The sequence below is a fragment of the Dendrobates tinctorius genome, unplaced genomic scaffold (genome assembly GCF_039654945.1).
Source record: "Dendrobates tinctorius isolate UK_male_01 unplaced genomic scaffold, ASM3965494v1 ptg000049l, whole genome shotgun sequence".
In the NCBI taxonomy this organism is placed as follows: Eukaryota; Metazoa; Chordata; class Amphibia; order Anura; family Dendrobatidae; genus Dendrobates; species Dendrobates tinctorius.
Window position 1 is genome coordinate 20,079,169 of NW_027361717.1, and position 17,121 is coordinate 20,096,289.

Sequence of the window (17,121 nt, forward strand, 5' to 3'; positions counted from 1 at the left end):
GACACTGCTATTTTGAGGCATAGCCACAGATTTTCAATGATGTTCAGATCAGGGGACTGTGAGGGCCATTGTAAAACCTTCAGCTTGCACCTTTTGAGGTAATCTATTGTGGATTTTGACGTGTGTTTAGGATCACTATCCATATCTAGAAGCCATCCTCTTTTCACCTTCAGCTTTTTGACAGATGGTGTTATGCTTGCATTAAGAATTTGTTGAAATTTTATTGAATCCATTCTTCCCTCTACCTGTGAAATGTTCCACGTGCCATTGGCTGCAACACAAACCCAAAGCATGATTGATCCACACCCATGTTTAAAGAAATTGTCCACTACTATTTCTTATACCCCTTGGCCTGATAAAATAAAAAGCCTATACTCGCCTCCCGTGCTGGCGCCGTTCCTATGGTGTCAGCACGTGCTCTCTCTGGGGCTTCTGTGATGTTGGGACACATGACCCTGGCATCCAATCAGCACTGGTGTCACTGTCCCCGCCTCCTGTTGAATGGAACATGAAGAGGAACTGAGAGAGCAGCTGCAGCCCGGACTTCCTCTTCATGTTCAATTTGTCCAAAGGCGGGTACAGAGACGCGAGTGCTGATTGGGCACTGGGGGCACATGTCACAACAACCCCATGATTATCGGTGCTAAACATTTAGATCAAGAAGGAGTGGATGCTCTTTTCCCTGAAATTTTCCTGAAATCCCTTTTTTCTCCAAACATACCTTTGATCATTGTGGCCAAAGAGTTGTATTTTAACCTCATTGGTCCACAGAACTTGCTTCCAAAATGCATCAGGCTTGTTCAGATGTTCTTTTGCATACTTCTGATGCTGAATCTATGCTGAGGACACAGGAGAGATTTTCTTCTGATGACTTTTCTATGAAGGCCATATTTGTGCAGGTATCTTTGGACAGTAGAGCAATGTTCCACATCTCCAGAGTCTGCTAAATCTCTCTGAAGGTTTTTTGCAATCAAGCTGGGGGTTCCGATATGCCTCTTTAGCAATCCTATAAGCAGCTCTCACTGAAATTTTGCTTGGTCTTCCAGACCTTATCTTGACCTCCACTGTTCCTGTTATCTGCTATTTCTTAATTACATTTTGAACTGAGGAAAGGGCAACTTGAGAATGCTTTGCTATCTTCTTACAGCCTTCTCCTGCTTTGTGGTCCTCCACAATTTTCATTTTCAGAGTGCTAGGCTGCTGCTTAGAAGAATCCATGGATGCTGTTTTTTGGAGCAAGGTTAGAGGAGGCTGGATTTTTCTTATAAAGCTGGAAAATTTTCATCAGCTGGCCATTCCTAATGATGATGGTGAACAAGACATAACCCTAACAGGCTAATTAAGGTCTGAAATCTTGGTCAAAGTTATCTGAGCACACAAATCTTTTGCATTGGACCATTTTCCTTTTTGTAATTTTTATAAAGAAAAAAATGACTATATATATATATATATATATATATTTGCCTAAAATACTAAGCTAGGCTAGTTTCACACTAGCGTTTATTCCACGCAGCGCACGGCGCTGCTAAGCCCCGCCCCCTGCCGGCTCCCTGCCCGCCCCATCCGGTCATCGTCGCCTACTATCGCACATGGACACTTGCGATCTGCGCACCCTATCTTTAGCATAGGGTGCGCAGATCGTGCGCTGGCCGTGCGCTAGTAGGATTTTGGCGTGCGCTGCGCACTTTTGAAGGTGCGCCGAGCACGCCGAAATGCAACATGCTGCTTTCGGCGCACACTGGCGCACCTTCAAAAGTGCGCAGCGCATGCCAAAATCCTACTAGTGCACGGCCAGCGCACGATCTGCGCACCCTATGCTAAAGATAGGGTGCGCAGATCGCAAGTGTCCATGTGCGATAGTAGGCGGCGATGACTGGATGGGGCGGGCAGGGAGCCGGCAGGGGCAGGGCTTAGTCGCGCCGTGCGCTGTGTGGAATAAACGCTAGTGTGAAACTAGCCTTAATGTGTCATCTTTAACTTTAGGCCTTTTAGAGATTGTTTCATTTCAATTTGCTTAACTGTTTACAAGGGTGCAGTGCTAACCACTGAGCCAACAAAATCACCTCCTCTCTCTCTCTCACTCAAAAAAGAGAAATGTAAAAAAGGAGCACTGAGATGGCCATCAGTAGGCCCTTGGCTTTCAAAGTAATTCATTGGCCAATGTGTGTATGAATGGTTGTGCTATACAATTTCACTATATAATTGCCTCTGTCAAAGATCTCCAGTGGCATTCAAATGGTTAAACAGTAGTGTTCAGAGCTCCAGTAGCTCCCGTCACTGCTGTTAGCAGTAGGTGCTGACTGTATAACACAGCCGTCTCCTGCCTGTAGTGGAGGGGACTCGGCTCCATACATCTGCACCCAACGTAGTATGTGCTAAGGCACCCAACATCAGGAAGGGGGTGAAGATATTTTCTGCATTTTGAATAAATCATTGACAATAAGCTGAGCTCTGGATGTCCTAGTAATCGCCTGCATCGTCTGGGGTTTAAGGATAAACACTAATAGGCAGGTACATTCTATTTCCTCCAGATAACAATAGTCCAGACTCCAGACTGACAGCCACTATCAATAATTGTCAGCAGACCCTGCCAAAATTGATGAGGAATGGCACAAGAAATGAAGTATAAAGCTCATGTTGGATGGATTTTTAGGCGTCAGCCACATTAAGCAAAGTGTAACTGTCCATGTACTGACCCCATCCTGCACCCTATGACTGCGCTCATGCTTTCATCTTTCACATCATTGCGCTGCTTAGTAAACATGGGCCAGCCTGTCTTTCATCAGAAACTTGGAAGCTGTTGTATTGACCTTGTCTAAATGCTTTCTCACCATTTTATGCTACTCTTTAATCCTCTGAATGAGTAATTGGCTGTTTTTTCCCAAAAGGCCAGGGTGAACACGAAAATAAAGAACCACTTTGCATTATGCTGAAGTCACACTGCAGCGGACAGGATTAGAGATGGAAAAGCACTTTTTTCCTCTTGTCCCGAGAGGTTAAGAATGAGGTGAGACCTTGGCTTGATTAAGGTTTGAGTGCAGAACCCTTCTAAATAATGAGTATTTGTATATAATCGCCATCGAGCCCATAAATAAATACTGAAAGCCAAAGCGGCCAGTGTGTGCCACAGTCTGAGATACCAGGCGTGGCGTATTACTATATGCCGACGTAGCCGATCTGCGCCATTATCTCTTATTAGGCAATCAATCAAGCTCATATCCATATCCAGTATCTATCTATAGTATCTACCTATATACGGTGTATACGAGATCTATCTATAGTATCTACCTACATACAGTATATCTATCCATAGTTTCTACCTATCTTATATTATTATTATTTATTTATTTAGCGCCATTAATTTCATGGTGCTGTACATGAGAAGGGGGGTTACATACAAAGTTATAGATATCGTTTACAGTAAACAAACTTACAATGACAGACTGGTACAGAGGTACTGTATTTATCTATAGTATCTACCTATACATGGTATATCTATGTATAGTATCTACCCATATACAGTGCATATGATATAATGTGTATACGATTTCTATCTATAGTATCTACCTATATACCGTATATCTATCTATAGTGTCTACCTATATACCGTATATCTATCTATAGTATCTACCTATATGTGGTATATCTATCTATAGTATCTACCTATATACCGTATATCTATCTATAGTGTCTACCTATATAAAGTATATCTATCTATAGTGTCTACCTATATGTGGTATATCAATCTTTTGTATCAACCTACATATGGTATAATTAAATAAAATTCAAATGGGTTTTATTAGCAGGGCTAAGTACATGTTAGCATTGCCAAAGCACGTGATTAAATAGTGGGAAGATGGGGGATAGGGACACATCCAGAGCGGGGTATTGCGGTCCATGACATATCAGGCTCCCCTTAGTCTGTGGCAGGCACTGACAAATTGCACTGCTATGGCCGCTGCATATCTATCTACAGTATCTAACTATATATGTTATATCTATCTATAGTATCTACATACATATATTGTGGGAAATAAGTATTTGATCACTTGCTGATTTTGTAAGTTTGTCCACTGACAAAGACATGAGCAGTCTATAATTTTAAGGGTAAGTTAGTTTTAACATTGAGAGATAGCAGAGAAAAACCCCCAAAACATAATGTATCCACCTCCATGCTTGACAGTGGGGATGGTGTTCTTTGGGTCATGGGTAGCATTTCTCTTCCTCCAAACACGGCGAGGTGAATTAATGCCAAAGACCTCAATTTTTGTCTCATCTGACCACAGCACCTTTTCCTAATCACTCACAGAATCATCCAGGTGTTCATTGGCAAGCTTCAGATAGGCCTGCACATGTGCTTTCTTGAGCAGGGGGACTTTGCGAGCACTGCAGGATTTTAAACCTTTACGGCGTAATGTGTTACCAATGGTTTTCTTGGTGACTGTGGTCCCAGCTGTCTTGAGGTAATTAACAAGTTCCCCCTGTGTAGTTTTAGCCTGATCTCTCACCTTCCTCATGATCAAGGATACCCCACAAGGTGAGATTTTGCACGGTGCCCCAGATCGATGTTGATTGACAGCCATTCTGTATTTTGTATTTCTTCCATTTTCTTACTATTGCAGTGTAAGGGGGTGAGATATAATGTGTTTCTTGCTTCCCTTCCTCTGGCTGCCTTCCGGTTGTTAATGTTTACAAATATGTCATTGATAAATGTCTGCGATACTGCTACATATAAAATATGTATTACCATTCATTGTTAATGGTATTGCCACATGTATGTGTTACCATTTTGCAGAAAGCTGTAATATATTGCCTTTTGTTACTGTATTATATTATTGCATAATATAATTTGTCTGTTGCACATGTACAGTTAGGGTAAGTTAGTGCATCCTTTTGGGGACATTAGAGGAGGGCACTTTTAGCATATTGTTCCTATAGACACGGGTAAGTGTAGTTCTGTTGAGGGCCACTAGATGGGGGTATACTAGTGGGCCTTATAGGTATAGTTGATAGGATGGTTATAGAGGGTTAATTGTAGGAGGGGCTGCCGGGTAGTAAGAGGAAAGTCGGTTATAAAGTTAGGTCAGACAGGGCCTTGGTGCCCTAGTGTCCACATGGGATATAGGCCCAGACAGCTTGGCAGTCCCGTAACGTTTAAGGGAGGCAACATACTGTTACCCACGGCCACTGTGTATCATAGCAGTGGGCCAGTGTAAGAAAGGAAGAATGTGGTGACTTATCGCCTGGGCCGATGCTTTTAGGGCAGGAATCAGTTGGACAGCTGAAATGAAGGACGTTGGAGCCACAACGAGATTGGTAAAGACGGGTCGGATGCTTTACCAGAGGCAACCAAACTTGGTGACTGAGGAGTTTGAGTCTGGTTGTGAAACAGACAGAAAGAATTGTCATCATGGCAAGGTCAGGCCAGGAAGGAACTGGGGAGCGGTTTAGGACAGTTCGGTCCTTGCGTTTACTGCACAGAAGCAACAGCCAGAAAGGGAAAGATGAGGAAACTAGTAGATGTCTTGATGTACCAACTGTAGATGTAATGTGTGAAGTACTCAGTAAAGAAAGTGTTAAAGTTAACTTGACCTGTGTCTCCATTGCTGGGGGTTGCCTGGTAGAGGGACCGTTATCGCCTGGGAAGTGCCCAGAGGAAGCTGAATCTGTAGACACAGGTATGCTGAAGAGAAGAGTACAGTTTTTAGTAGGGTAAGGACTGGACATGGATATACCAGTTATTCAGGTCACGACTACAGTCCTGTCCCTCAATTACAGCACCAACAGTTGTCTCCGTCTCACCCAGCATCTTATTTATGGTTTTGTAGCCCATTCTAGCTTTGTGCAGTTATATGATCTTGTCCCTGACATCCTTAGAAAGATCTTTGGTCTTGCCCATGTTGTAGAGGTCAGAGTCTGACTGATTGAGTCTGTGGACAGGAGTCTTTTATAAAGGTGACTATGTAAGACAGCTGTCTTTAATGCAGGTAACGAGTTGATTAGGAGCGTCTAACTGGTCTGTAGGAGTCAGAACTCTTAATCTTTGGTAGGGGATCAAATACTTATTTCTCACAGCAAAATACACATAAATTTATATAATTTATACAATGTGATTTTTGGGGTTTTTTATATTCTATCTCTCAATGTTAAAATTAACCTACCCTTAAAATTATATACTGTTCATGTCTTTGTCAGTGGTCAAACTTACAAAATCAGCAAGGGATCAAATACTTATTTCCCCCACTGTATGGTATATCTATCTATAGTATCTACCTATATACGGTACCTATATATATCGATAGCATTTATCCATATACTGTACAGTGTATACAAAATATATCTATAGTATCTACCCATATATGGTATATCTATCTGTAGTATCTACCCATATACAGTATATCTATGTATAGCATCTACCCATATACAGTATATCTATGTATAGCATCTACCCATATACAGTTTATACAATATCTTTCTATAGTATCTACCTACGTACGGTATATCTACCTGTATAGAGTGTATACATTAGTTATTTAGCTATAGTATCTACTATGTACAGTATTTATCTATCTATAGTTCCTATATTTCTACAGTATCTAGCTTCGATACATATAATCTATCCACACTATCTACAGCATCTACTATTCTGTGTATCTTTATCTGAACTATAGCTGCAGTGGCTGATTTAAGGTCTGTGACTGCTGGAATGGCCTGGCTCACGGGGCAGGCATGAAGCTCTTGCACACACAAGCACTGCCACAGTGGGCAGCACTGCAATTGGGCCAAGAGGTGAAGAGCGTAGTGGAGCTGGCAGAGCATTCGGTAATGCATTCATAAGCAGAGGGGGGCACCAGTTAAATGTTTTCTGTGGGGTGGTGATTGGCTCATACTCACAGAGGTGTAACTAGAACAAACAATTTATCTTCATAAACCTGGAAGCAGATAAGATACAATTATGGAGATTTATTAATCCTGTCTCATAATTAGAAGATGAGCCAAAATGACCACAGTGACTCCAAGCTTTGTCACAGATCTGGTGCATAATGGGCACTTATCACTTATGTCACTTCTTAATTGGCTGACTTTCGACCAATATTTTGTGCCAATAATGAATTTTTCATTACTCTTTTCTACTCCTTTCTAGACACTTTGAAATATAGCGCAAAAAAGTGCCAGAATTCTGGAACATTTGGAAGAATAAATCTCCAGTGTTGGCCTCCGCAAGGAAAATCTACTATTACCTCTAATATACCGTAAGTGAATGGTGGTCGTAGTGTCTTATACATTCAGATGCCTCTTGATTAAATTATTCACCTAGGAAATGAAACTTTCCTAGAAGAAACAAGACTTCATTGTGATGTAGATAACCAATATGTCACCTTACAGTGCTCACGAATCTAGAGAAACCTATTGGAGGGGTCTACGTAATTGGTGACAGAAGGTGGAGGCTGAATGTGAGACCGGTTATGCTACGTTCTTAGAATAAATGACTAGAATTCAAGTAATTAGTAATGTTCTAAAGCAGCCCTCATGGTAACCCTCACATAGATGAAGTTATATATTACTCTACTTGAGTTCTTACAATCCTCGACCAGATGGTTGTGACTAACAGTGTATACCATCTGTTCTTTATGTCTATTTCTAACATTTAGGGATGTGAGCAGTCAAGAATCATCTTGAGTAACCTTTGCTGTGTCCACTAATTGAAACATTAGACTGAAAAGTTCTTAGGTGGGGGTTTCACCTCTGGTGCACAGGTTTTCTTAGAAAATGGATGTCCCCATTCCTCGAATTTCAATGCAGCAGAGAGGTGGACAGTCTCAAATAACTTCCAAGGGAGTTCAAGAAAACTCCAAGCTCAGCTTTTTGATCATCCCTGGAAGACATCATAAAGAGGTGTGTATTCACGGCCACCTCACAAGTAGAATTTGGTGCTAGAAGAGGGACAGTAGACCCTCTTTTGATATAGGTCTGCTGGGATGTGGATCTGATGTATCTCAGATATTTGTGGCATATTTACAAGATGTCTAAATGTCTGAGATAGGAACACCCCTTTAATCAGGTCCCCAAACATTGTGGGATATAACATCAACTCTACATATTGTTGACAGGATATCGTTAGATGTATAGACACGATAGACAAGTTCTTACCTTTACAGACAGTGTGGTTCTCGGGTTCATATCCAGCTTTGCAAGTGCATCTTCCTATAGGGACCATCCATTCGCCATCTCCATTGCAGTACAGTTTAATATGTACATCTACTTCCTCTGCATTTGGGATACAGGTGCCTCTTGATATCACCAATGATGTGCTTTCTGCCCCAGTCATGGTTTCAGGGAAGACTGCAAAATTTTGAACCACACTAGGGCACTTTTTGAAGAAGACACGAACGGAAAGGAGCGACATGCATGCTCCATAGTCCTGGAAGGCTAAATAGAAGCCACTGCGAGTCAATGGGCCGAAACTGCGAACCTCTGTGTTCACCTTCATCAGCCTCCCACCAAAGTCCACTTGTGAGAAACTCTCGTCGGCAGCTATGGTGTCCACTTTAAGATAAGGGGCATCGTTCCAAAAGGCAGAGTCTTTATTTGCAACATGGGAGTCTGTTTCGTAATAATATAAGTTAAATGTCTCCTTACAAGATCCGGGCACATTGGGGAGACTACTACAGTCCCGCACAGTGAAACGCATTTCCACATAGACGCGTTGGGCGTTCCGCCTTGGAATAAAAGTGGTGCGGAGCCAGTTGTTTTGGTTAGGTCCAAAGACATTACACACTTGATATGTGCGGATAGTGTTGAGGTTTTCATCGTAGCCACTTACTTCTTCCCACTGCAAGAAAAAAAAAATGCAATTATATATTCTATAAAATATCCATATACACTTGTGTAGTAAAGGTCTGTCAGTCTGCGGCACAGTGTCAGATTACAACCCAAATAGTGACCTTGTGATCATCCTTGTATTAGGAGCTGTGTAGATTGATAAACTATGTATTTTGGTGACAAAAGAATCAGCATAGCTTATGTTTTATTCATTAAAGCCCCACTCTTTATATGTGTAGGAGTCCAGTGGGTGGTAATATTCAGTGATTGACAACCTTCCCTGTATGACTGTGCATGGAGATAACTGTTAATCACCAGTAGGACTGTCTAATAGACTGATAAGCATAGAAAGGACAGGAATTTCTCTCCTCCTGATCTGACCATACTGTCCAGACAGGTTCACAAGTTTTCGAGGAGTCACACTCTAGAGCTTCATGCATTGATTTGTAGATGATCGAGAGTGAACCAAATAGAACCTTCGTAATGGAGAAGTCATGTACGCTATAGCTTTGCTATTGGCCTTCACAACCAAAGCCAAGTAGGATACTACCAAGCCAAGAATAAACCTATTGGCCTCATCTAAATAATTATGGGTTAGCCAGCACACTTGGTTTGTTGTCTTCTAGAGCAACTGTGACATTCCTCATCTTTGGACATCCTATCCCTCATCCTATCTTATGTATATAATAAATGGTTTAATACATATTGGGTAATTAAAAAATCAAACAAACCTTTAAAGGGATATTTTCATCTCCAAGATCCTTTCCCAATATCTAATAATAATATTAGCAAATATCTCCAATTAGAAATGTAGTAAAGTTCTTCTGATTCTCTCTGTTGCTTACCCCACATGCAGGGTATTACAGCAGCATAGGTATCCATTGTTATGATCAACCATACTGTATAGTGAAAGTGTTAGGCGTCAGATTCCTGCGTTGGCTCTGCAGGGATCCAGACCCTCACATTCTGCAGTTTCCTGCTGTTTATCTACTGCAGAGGAGATTGCAGAGGAGATTGCCTTGCAGCAAATCTTTCCAGAGGCTAAGTCCTTCTGTCCATCTTCTGAGCATGCTCATGACACGATCTCCCATTGGAGATCGGGAGTCATGTGCTCAGGTCCTGCTTCAGATCTCATTGGTCCAGCTCGGAGATCTGGAGGCTTCCGGAAGGTCCCGGCTGCTATAAAAGGCGTGCATGGCTGTTCCGCCATGCGCTAGTATAGTCATACTTGCTGCTGTGTGAATGAAGATGGATGCATGATTCTGGTGAATGACTCATTTGAAACCCCTTCCCTCTGATATTACGTTTGTGGTTAGGGATTGAGTTTAGTACCAGCGCTAGTGCGTCTCTGCTTCATCATCCACAGTTGCTAGCGTCCGACATTGCGCTTGCGTACTAGCATTGTTGTGTAGCGGCAGTGTCCTGCGCCGCGCTGCAGTAGAAGCCCTCCTTGGCGTCCGCAGTTGTGACGTCGCACACACGGTAGGTCTAGAGGGACACAGTCCCGCTGTCCTTGGCTCTGCTCCTGTGACCTGATACCGTGTGTGCAACTATCCTGAGCACTGTGACTTTAACAGGCTCAGCCCTATTGTATTTGTCTTGTGTTTGGCATCTCTGTGACTCAACAGAGATTGCTCTGCGCACCTGGGTGAAGTTTAACCCCGTGCGCACCTCTGCCATATTGCTCCTGCCACCACTTAGCAGCGGTTATATCACCAACTGCATGGTGGACCCCGAGCGGCGAACGCACTTTATTAGTTTTTTTATTTAGTGCGTTCCGCCGTTCCTAACAGAAAGTTAGTGATTACTCGTCATAACTAGGGATGATCGAATAGCTTCGGATAAGTACTAATCTGATTAGCTGCATTGGGAACCAGGATACCTGGAGCGCTCCCGATAATCAGTTGTTTGGTGCCGCAAATCCGACGTCTGGATCAGCCGATTGAAGGGGCTGTGGAATACAGGAAGTGACACAGCTCCGTACATTGTGTAGTGGTGGAGAGTGGTACTGCATGATATTCTAAACAAGTCAATGGACGTCGCAGCACCATTCTCAAATAGCTCCATGATATTAAAGTCCTCTAAAACCTCTTGAATGTGGAAAAAAAACAACTTAAAGAATAAGCTGTCGTGTGTGCATGAGGAATTATGCTAATTCCTGGCCATTTTATGTGACTTGCATCCGGTATTTTTTAGCAGTTTTCCTTTCTCTCCTCTACATAGGTTTTTACAGTCACTGAAGACAGATTTGTAGACAGATTCTTAGCAGTTTTTGAGAGAGAATGATGAGTACAGAAGACAAAAGGAAGACTGATAAGTGGAGAAAGAGGCATATTTTTCTGCTAAGATATAGTACAAAGCTCTTTATCTTCGCTTGTCCTATTTATTAATGTTACTATTCAATTATGGGTACGGGCAGGGGACCAAGTCGTATACAGCAGGGAGCAAAACTACTGCTTGACCTCACCAATAAACCCCCCCCCCAACTAACCCATCCCAGGCATTGTCCCTGCTGCTTCTGTCTTCTAACCCCATCATGGGCAGCTTCATTTCTCTTATCTTAAAGTAACAGCACCCTGAACATGCCAAGCCATCCCTGGCAGGATGGAATCACACTCCAGTGCCCGGCCAAGTACTTCCCATAGTAAATATGACAGAGGTTGGCTCAGAAGCGACATGATGGGAGAATTACTTTATGTAACAGGACGTAGATCCAAAGCGTAAAACGCTACCGCAATGTAAATCAGTGAAGCTATGTCAGACAGATGGTTTTCCAGAATACAGTGCCATATTAAAATGGAGTCTGAGGCTTTTAAAGCGTCAAGTGAAACGGCAGCCAGGGAAGCGCAAACCGTTACGATTTTGCATGTAAAATTACCTTTTGTCTGGTAAGAGCTCTGCATTTTATCTCTATGGAGAATTCTCCTTCTGCAGCACTCTGCTCCTCGCCAGCATAGCTCGTCTTCTGAGAACTAGACATGTTTTTTTTTTTATCTTTTGCATAAAGCAGATCCCCCACTAAGCATCATCTTGTCTACTCCCGGCTCATTATCTACATTTCTGCTACTCTTGCATCACAAAGGTACGTGATATTAATCACAAAGATTAATTTGGCTGGATAGCACTTCATGGTACTTTAGAAATTTGCGCTCCGCAAGCTCCGGGGAGGAAGTCACCGCAGCAACTAATTAAAACCTCATCTTAAAAAAGCAATGTTATTGTTCTGATAATGAAATAAACAGGAGATGAAGGAGGATAAGGTGCGTGTGGAGAGGCGGCGGCGGAGGCGGAAGTCTTCATTCCCACCAACATTAGTCCTGGCAATCGCAGCAAATGCGACCGTCAATAATAATATCAAGGCGCATTAAACGATTACCAAAATTAAGCACTTGGCCTTGCGGCACATCCCGTAATGAATCAGATGCTTCCCTAATTATCACCAGCATTTTTTTTTATATTTTCTTTAATGCATAAATGTTTCAAATGAATATAATAAATTGCCATAAACTAATTTGCCAAAGCCCAACTACCTGCCTCTAAAATGCCGTTCCTGATTTGCCCTTTATGGACTCACTAAAAAAAAACAACGATTCTGTAAAAAGTTCTGACATTTATTTATATAGTATGGTGCCACCTGGTGCATAAAGGGTATAGAAAAGTGCCAAAAATGGAGACAGACAGTACAGAGGGCGCCTGTGCAAGAACAATGCTTGTGTCCTTTGCAGTCCAACAGCTCATACACAATTCCTCCTGCTTTGGAGGTTGCACCAATGGTACAAGTATGTCCACCCCTGCAATGGGCACAACTTACCATACTGAGTGCAGGTGGACAGGTGTGTAAAGTCCCCTCCCCCACAGACAGATTTTTCCATAGTGATCCCCTATTCACTGCATCAAAACGCTTATGCCAGAAAACTGGTGTAAAAGACCAACGTGCCCTGCTCGCTGATCTCTGCAGCTACCGGTCCACGTAGATCAGTGGTGACCAACCTCGCTTACATTGAGGACCGCATTCAGGTCTGTTAAATGGTCGTGGGATCCCTACCTCTTACACCATAGTGACACCACAAATCTCACAGTCCTGATATGGCAGCCAAAGCTTCCCCACAGATAGCACACCGAAACCTTGTGCCCCCCTCCCTTTATTGGCAGAATAATTACATCCAGAGGTTTCCACTTTACTCCCTTTTGGTATTCTTGCATCATGCGCATTCACCATACTACAGCATACAGTTTCAAGCACCACTCTAAGGCCGGGGTCACACTTGCAACTGCAATGCGAGAAACTTGCACGAGTCTCTTGCATCAATACCCGGCACCCCCTCCGACACTCGGGACCGGAGCGTTCAGCTGCATAGAAATACATGCAGCCGCACACTCCGGTCTCGAGTGCCGGCGGCAGTGCCGGGTATTGATGCAAGTTTCTCGCATTGCAGTTGCAAATGTGACCCCAGCCTAACTGGTAGTATCATCCGACCTCCAGTTTACTATATTTATCCCCACCAGTATACACACATCCAAATTTGCTACTATGTGCAGGGCTTCTCACAAAAGTCACCATCTGAAGACCTTTTCTTCATAGTTGTTTGGTAAACCAAGTGCTATTGCATCAAGCTGGTAGATAGCGAGCCACACATGCCTCTGTGAGCCACATGTGGCTTCAGAGCCACAGGATAGGGACCCCTGGTTTAATTATACAGCAGAGCTGAGTTATGTATAATTTCAAACCCTTCCAGATATCACATCACAGTGCTGTCAGCTCTCACCCTCCCCCTATAGTAATTGCCGTAACACGAGATCTGAATGTGTTTGTAACGATACATAACTCAGCTCTGCTATATCTCAGTAGTTGCAGAGATCAGTGAAGAGTGGAGGGCGTGTTCTTTTTTCCCCTCTGTGTTGCTGCTTGCATACTATTGGTCAATGTCATGCAAGAGAGGGTAGAAGTGCACACCCCCAGAGAAAAATATCTGGTAACGCCCCCTTGGTCGTAACATAAATTATAAACTAAACTTTACAAGATAACATCTTCACAACAGAGAGGAGAAATTAAAAAATAAAAACTATGTTTTATTCAGCTCTGCAGCCACTATTGCATGACGTGGCTGTTAGGGCTAGTGGAATGCACCAAGTAATAAGAAGGTGGTATAGCCCGGGGTCCACCGTGCAGAGATGTTAACTGCTGCTCGGTAATGACGGACACAAATGGCGGTATAACAAACACACTGGGTTAACTTCACCTGGTATGTAGGAGGCGAACCCTGTTGCGTCACAGGGCCGCAATACCGCAGAATGAACACTAGTGTTTTGGTCACAGGACCCTGTCCCAAGGACACGGGGTTAGAGTCCCTCTAGACCCACTAGCTTTCGGCGCCGCAACTGCGGTGCCAGGGAAAAACTAATAGAAGATACACTGCACTATGTGCGTGCAGTGCCGCTCTGCTGGACGCCACTAACCACCCTAAGCTAGGGCAAGGAAAGCGCACTATTTGTGCACTGCGCTGCTCTGAGGGACGCTGCTGTAGACGCAGTACTGTAGTGTCTTGTGCAGACAAAGTGCACAGTGGCGCATAGGCAATGCCACTACTTGTCGCAGTCGCTAGAACTGACTCTGTCCTCTACCTGCACTATTAGCCTCAGCGCCATCTGGCAGGGCTGAACAATACATGTATACCAAGGGTAGGTGTTTCATAAGGAGTCATTCACCAGAGACAATCATACATTCATACAAAACACACACCTCATGGTCTACCCTAGAGCATGGCCAGGTGGCCATGCGAACCATTTATAGTTGCAGCCTTCCAGGACCTTCCTAGTGGTCCAACTGGAGCAGCAATAGGACCTGAGCATGTGACCCCCGACCTCCAATGAGAGGTGTCCCATGGGCATGCTCAGTAAGCTGAAAGAAGGACTTAGTCCCAGGAGCTGCTTCCTGCTGGCTAGTGCGGATTGCTATAGCTGGACCAGAGGTAGCAGCAGCAACCAATCTGACAGCACTAGCCTGAGCAAGACGCTGGGATCAACGTTTCTGCTGAGCAGCCTCCTCTGCGGTCGCGACTGGATGGGAGACCGCAGGAGGCAAGGCTCGGGATTCCTCCTGTGCAGGGGAAGAAACCTGACGCCTAACATTGGCAAGTTTAACATGCTCAAACTGGCAAAAGGTCCTCTTTAACTGGCAGAGCTAATGAGCATTGATACTCTGCAATGTTTGATAATCCCACTTCTGTCTGATATATCTAATATATAAAGCTCAAGTGTGTGTATGTCCGGGATTGGCATCCGCACCGTTGCAGCTACAGCCACAAAATTTGGCACAGTCACACGTCTGGACCCCGAGAGTGTCCTAGGCTACGTTGTGAGGTGAAATTTTAACCACGCGCATTCCAATTCACCAAACAATTTTGCCCCTATCTACGTAATGGGGAAAAAGTGTGTGTGTATCAAGCCCCGCCCCTCATTATGATGTCATAATGGTTGCCATGGCGACGCTGATATCATCATAGGTTGCAAGCCCCGCCGCTCATTATGATGTCATAATGGTTGACTATGGGATGGAGGATGTGTGATGGGTATATGGGCACTGGACTATGGGATGGAGGATATGTATGATGGGTATATGGGCACGGGACTATGGGATGGCGGATATGTATGACGGGTATATGGGCACTGGACTATGGGATGGCGGATATGTATGATGGGTATATAGGCACGGGACTATGGGATGGAGGATATGTATGATGGGTATATAGGCACGGGACTATGGGATGTAGGATGTGTGATGGGTAAATGGGCATGGGACTATGGGATGGAGGATGTGTGATGGGTATATGGGCACTCAACTATGGGATGGCGAATATGTATGATGAGTATATGGGCACGGGCCTATGGGATCATGGATATGTATAATGGGTACATGGGCACGGGACTATGAGATGAAGGATAATTATAATTTGCTATAACTAACCAGTTAGTTACTATGCCCGGACTGCGCCGGGCTCTTCAGCTAATATATATATATTTCTCAATTCCCGGGCACAACAATCCAATAAAGATAGATTTCTTGGAATCGATAAGTCCTGGATTCATCACATCAGCATTAGGTGAGGCTTGTTTATTACAACCATTAAAGTACCCGTACTAGTGCATTATTATGGAGATTATACTGGTATAAATTACTACATCAATTATTCCTTTGACCTATAGAAATGCATTCCTCTTACAGCTTCTGGCCTCTAGATGGTCATAGACGTCCTTAGTAATTTAGTGATATTCTTATCATTTACAACAAGGGCTTTATTGTCCATCGACCTTGTTTTAAATGGAAAAGTAATTTAAATTCTCCTTTATGCAGTGATGAAACAGGAATATACACATAGAGCTGTTGCTAATATGAAGACTTATGATAAAGGCCCTTTATTGTCTCGGTTATTTATATAGTGACAGAGCCAACACCGCTTAACAATGAGCTCTCTCATACCTTTATCCGGCCCTTTCTCCAACCTCTGAATTGTAAGATGCCATACCATGGCACACACAGCCCTCTTCTATATTTCTCTATGGCCCCAATTTAATACAGATGGTTATTTTTCTGTCTAATTCATACTGAAATAAATCATGCGTGTGCCATAGCATGCCGTGTTGTAGAGTAATGCTTCAAGGTGTGAATAAGCCTGTAATACAGTACTCTACAGAAACAAGAACTAAGTCCAATATGAGCAGAGGAAGCGCTTACCACAGGGCCCTCTGGATCAGGGGCGCACAATCTATGGCCCATGTCGCCTTTCTGTGTGGCCCCTGGCTATCTCTGGAACCAACCTATTTGGGATTCTTGTAGGTAGTTCTCCAGAGTAGAAGTGATGGTTGTGCATGAATATTTCTCCTTCCATTGTAGTTTACGAGTGATGGGAAACATTCGGGTGCAGCCAGTGTTGCCATACAGGGGCCCAAGAGGTAAGAGGACTCGTTTCCATCTCCAAAGCAGTAAACATCTTCTGTCATATACAGAACTATGCGACTGTATGGGGCCCATATACTGTTCTTACACAGGGCCCCTTTTCCATCTGTGTCCACCACTGATTTGGCTCATTTTATAACTTTTATCGATTGCAATGGATTTAAGGTCCGTTGACATGGGCCGAATGACGGCACAAAACCATCAGCGATCGGAAACATTTACAGATTGGCGGTCATTTAATAACCTGCTTATGCAGGCATACCACGGTAAATGATGTGGACTAAACGATCTGTAGTACATGGTTCAGTGCTCATAGACTGCCACAGTTCCCGGAAACGTGAGTA

General features: G+C 43.5%; 1 protein-coding gene across 2 annotated transcripts in view; it reads right to left on the reverse strand.

Moving 5' to 3' along the window:
• EPHB1 (EPH receptor B1) overlaps positions 1-17,121 on the reverse strand; it is a 434,861-nt gene that overhangs the window by 222,094 nt on the left and 195,646 nt on the right. For both annotated transcript variants that reach the window (XM_073576520.1, XM_073576521.1), the window contains exon 3: positions 8,152-8,833. In XM_073576520.1, the coding sequence (XP_073432621.1) occupies positions 8,152-8,833 (682 nt within the window). The remainder of the gene's footprint in view (positions 1-8,151; positions 8,834-17,121) is intronic.